The 3,538-nt window shown below is 46.9% G+C and overlaps 1 protein-coding gene across 1 annotated transcript in view; it reads left to right on the top strand.

The window, feature by feature from the left end:
- Window positions 1–2,583, top strand: part of NR4A2 (nuclear receptor subfamily 4 group A member 2) — a 7,404-nt gene extending 4,821 nt beyond the window's left edge. Inside the window, exons 4-6 of the mRNA XM_025206098.1 lie at window positions 377–579; window positions 808–986; window positions 1,084–2,583. Of these exons, the coding sequence (XP_025061883.1) occupies window positions 377–579; window positions 808–986; window positions 1,084–1,340 (639 nt within the window). The 3' untranslated portion in view covers window positions 1,341–2,583. The remainder of the gene's footprint in view (window positions 1–376; window positions 580–807; window positions 987–1,083) is intronic.
- The last annotated feature ends 955 nt before the right edge of the window (window positions 2,584–3,538 follow it).

The raw sequence follows: 3,538 nt of genomic DNA, 5'->3' as shown, positions 1-3,538 counted from the left end.
CCAGGGCCCAGCACCCTGGGGGCACTGCCCCGCGCCCGCGCTGCTCCCTCCCCCGCAGGGGCAAGGAGGGACCGGGCCGGGCCGGCGCGCAGGAGGCGCAGAGGAGCCCGGCCTGGCCCCGGCTCGGCAGAGGCGAGAGCGCAGCGCGGCCCCGGCTCGCGTCTGCACGGAGATGCCCATTTACATATTGAAAGCGGCGACCTCCTTGCACCCCCCTAATTGAATTAATTGCCCCGGAACATCTCATTTCCTCACTGGTCAGAGAAAGGTTTAATTGTTATAAAAGCCTGGCTCCCTACTAGAACCGGGGGTGGCAATTTCACGGGTTATATATTTTAGAGAACCTCATTAAGTGCTTTTTAAAATGAAATCCCAGTTCCAGGCTAACCCCGACTACCAGATGGGCGGCGACGACACGCAGCACATCCAGCAGTTCTACGATCTCTTGACCGGCTCCATGGAGATCATCCGGGGCTGGGCGGAGAAGATCCCCGGCTTCCCCGAGCTCCCCAAGACGGACCAGGACCTGCTCTTCGAGTCCGCCTTCCTGGAGCTCTTCGTGCTGCGCCTGGCCTACAGGTACCGGCCTCCGCTGGGGCTCCTCGGGGCCGCCAGGAAATCGCAGCCTTTCAAGGTCCGCTGGGCTGCGTTTTATTAACTCCTCGGTAATTAGGTGTCCCTTAAATCCTTCATTTATTGCTCTTCAAGTAATGAGTTGTTTAGCTTGGCTCTTCCTCCCCCCCCCCCACCGCCGCTTGCTCTCTTTCCCCGGGTTTTCTTTCACGTTGCCGGCTCTTCGCCTCGCAGGTCCAACCCGGTGGAGGGCAAGCTCATCTTCTGCAACGGGGTGGTCCTGCACAGGCTGCAGTGTGTCCGCGGCTTCGGGGAGTGGATCGATTCCATCGTGGAGTTCTCCTCCAACCTGCAGAACATGAACATCGACATCTCCGCCTTCTCCTGCATCGCGGCCCTGGCCATGGTCACAGGTCAGTGCCGAGCTCCCTTCCTCCGCTTACCATTGCTTGCACTTGCCCCCGTCCCTGCTGCCAGACCTGTAACGTCCCGCTTCCTTCTCTTTTGCAGAGAGGCATGGGCTCAAGGAACCCAAGAGGGTGGAAGAACTTCAAAACAAGATTGTAAATTGTCTCAAAGACCATGTGACTTTCAATAACGGGGGCTTGAATCGCCCCAATTATTTGTCCAAACTTTTGGGGAAGCTCCCTGAACTCCGCACTCTTTGCACACAGGGGCTGCAACGCATTTTCTACCTGAAACTGGAAGATTTGGTGCCACCTCCAGCAATAATCGACAAACTTTTTCTGGACACTTTACCTTTTTAAGACTTTTCCCATGCACTTAAATTGAACTTGAAAGAAACTCCACCGGTCTGAAGGGGAACTCCCCTGTGCACAAAGCAGCGCCTTTGGGTGCCAGATTCCCATCAAACAAAACACTGTTGCTAACCTCCTGCAGGCAGAGCGTGACTGGGCATTTTGGCTCTGGGGCGTCATGGATTCAGATCATGGACTACACAAATACCATGGTATAAACTTTTTATTATCGGTTAAAAAGAATTTATTAATAAGGACTTCTGAGTAAAAAAACCAACGTATCTGGCAACGCCGGGTGCGCAGCTACGACTCATATGATAAAGTATTAAGGTGACCCACACATCTCACCCTCCTAAAGACTAAAAGTTTTCTGCTGTAAAAGAAAGCTGTAATATATACTAAAAGTAAATGTTGCGTGGGTGGCATGAAATTCAAGAAGGCAAAGGCTTGTAAATTTATCAAATGCAGTTTGGCTTTTTTTAAAAAAAATATTCTGTGCCTATTTATGAAGAAATATTAAAACCGATTCTAAAAAAAACAAGATAAACGAGTTTGCAAAAAAAGGAAAATAAAGAGAGAAACAGCTAACTCCATACAAAGGGAAAGCAAGCATGATGATTCTAGGATGACAATGTTATAGGCACTTGCTATTTCAGTAATGTCTATATTCTATAAATAGTATTTCAGACACTATGTAGTCTGTTAGATTTTATAAAGATTGGTAGTTATCTAAGCTTCAAACATTTTCTCAATTGTAAAATAGGTGGGCACAAGTATTACAGAACCGAGCTCCTTGGCAAGGGACACATAGTGTTTGTAAACACCGTCCGACATTCCTTGTTTGTAAGTGTTGTATGTACTGTTGATGTTGATTAAAAAAAAAGTTTATATCTTGATTATTTTGTTGTCTAAAGCTAAACAAATCTTGCATGCAGCAGCTTACGACTGTTTCCAGAGTGCTTATAATATACATAACTCCCTGGAAATTACTGAGCACTTTGAATTTTTGTTTGGTTTTGTTTTGTTTTTTATGTCTAAAATTGTCGGTTAATATATTATTTTATGTTCGAGTAATATTTTTAATATTGCCATATCCTGTAGTATTTTTCTTTGTATATTTCCAGTACGGCACATTATACAAGTCACTGCCTTTTTTTCTATGGTGTATGACAGTTAGAGACGCTGAATTTTTTTTCCTGATAACTCTTTCTTTAAGAAAGACAATTTTAATGTTTACAACAATAAAACCATGTAAACGAATAGAATTTCGTCTTCTTTCTGTCGAAGCGAGAAGCACCAACACCACAATCCGTTGCAGAAAAAGGAAAGAGGCTTTGACAGAATAGTAATAAAAAGTGGAAAGGAGGATGGATGGGGCTCTTTCCCTTAAGTAATTTGGGAAACTGAACTTTCAAACTCCCCAGGAAGAGGAAGCGGAAAGCCTAGGATGAAAAGGTTGGTCTTTTCCTAGATTTTATTTTTTGCAGGTCTCTGTCTACACTGTGCAAACGCTACTTTTTATGGCGTGGAGGTTACATTAAATCTTCTTACCTATTTTTTTGTTTTTTGCAAAAGCCTAGCACTTTCCCAAATGAAGCTATGTGCCACCTAGGATAGGAAATTAGAAAGGTGGCAATTCTATAGACATCGCTGGTTCCCGAGGCCATTTTAAAGCGCATTTACACTGCGTTTAGTTGTAAATATTTGCAGTTTTTAGACTTTAACCAAGGAGCCTGTTCGCATGAGCATACTTTGGGTTCTAGCTTTAGGAAAGCGTTTGACAACTAGATAAGACCTGCTTGCACCCGGGCTCGGTCTAAAGAAGTTCTGGTGCAGCGCCCCGATTAGGAACTCTTCCAGGTTAAAGCAGCTGGGCACCAGTATCTGCCCCCGTCGCGTGTCCGCGTCCGCCCGAGAAACACGGACTCGCTTCATAGCTTAACGCACCATTAGTTCAGCCCCAAGTTGTGTACTGGAGAAATTGCGAATCGACACAGAAGGCGTTAGCTCTTTGATTGCCACTAGCAGAGCCTGGCCCCGTGCAGGGGAACTGCAGGGACGTGGAAGCTCCGGCGTGATTTAGAAAACTTCCGTCCCTGATGGGGGTGCGGGTGCGGGTGCGGGTGCGGAGGGAGCCGGACAGTCCCAGGTTTGTTCTTTGCCGTCGGGTTCACCCTGTCTTCCTTGCAGCGCCGGTGGCACACTAG

The sequence above is a fragment of the Alligator sinensis genome, unplaced genomic scaffold, assembly GCF_000455745.1.
Source record: "Alligator sinensis unplaced genomic scaffold, ASM45574v1 scaffold788_1, whole genome shotgun sequence".
NCBI lineage: Eukaryota > Metazoa > Chordata > Crocodylia > Alligatoridae > Alligator > Alligator sinensis.
This window is presented reverse-complemented; position numbering and strand designations above follow the sequence as displayed.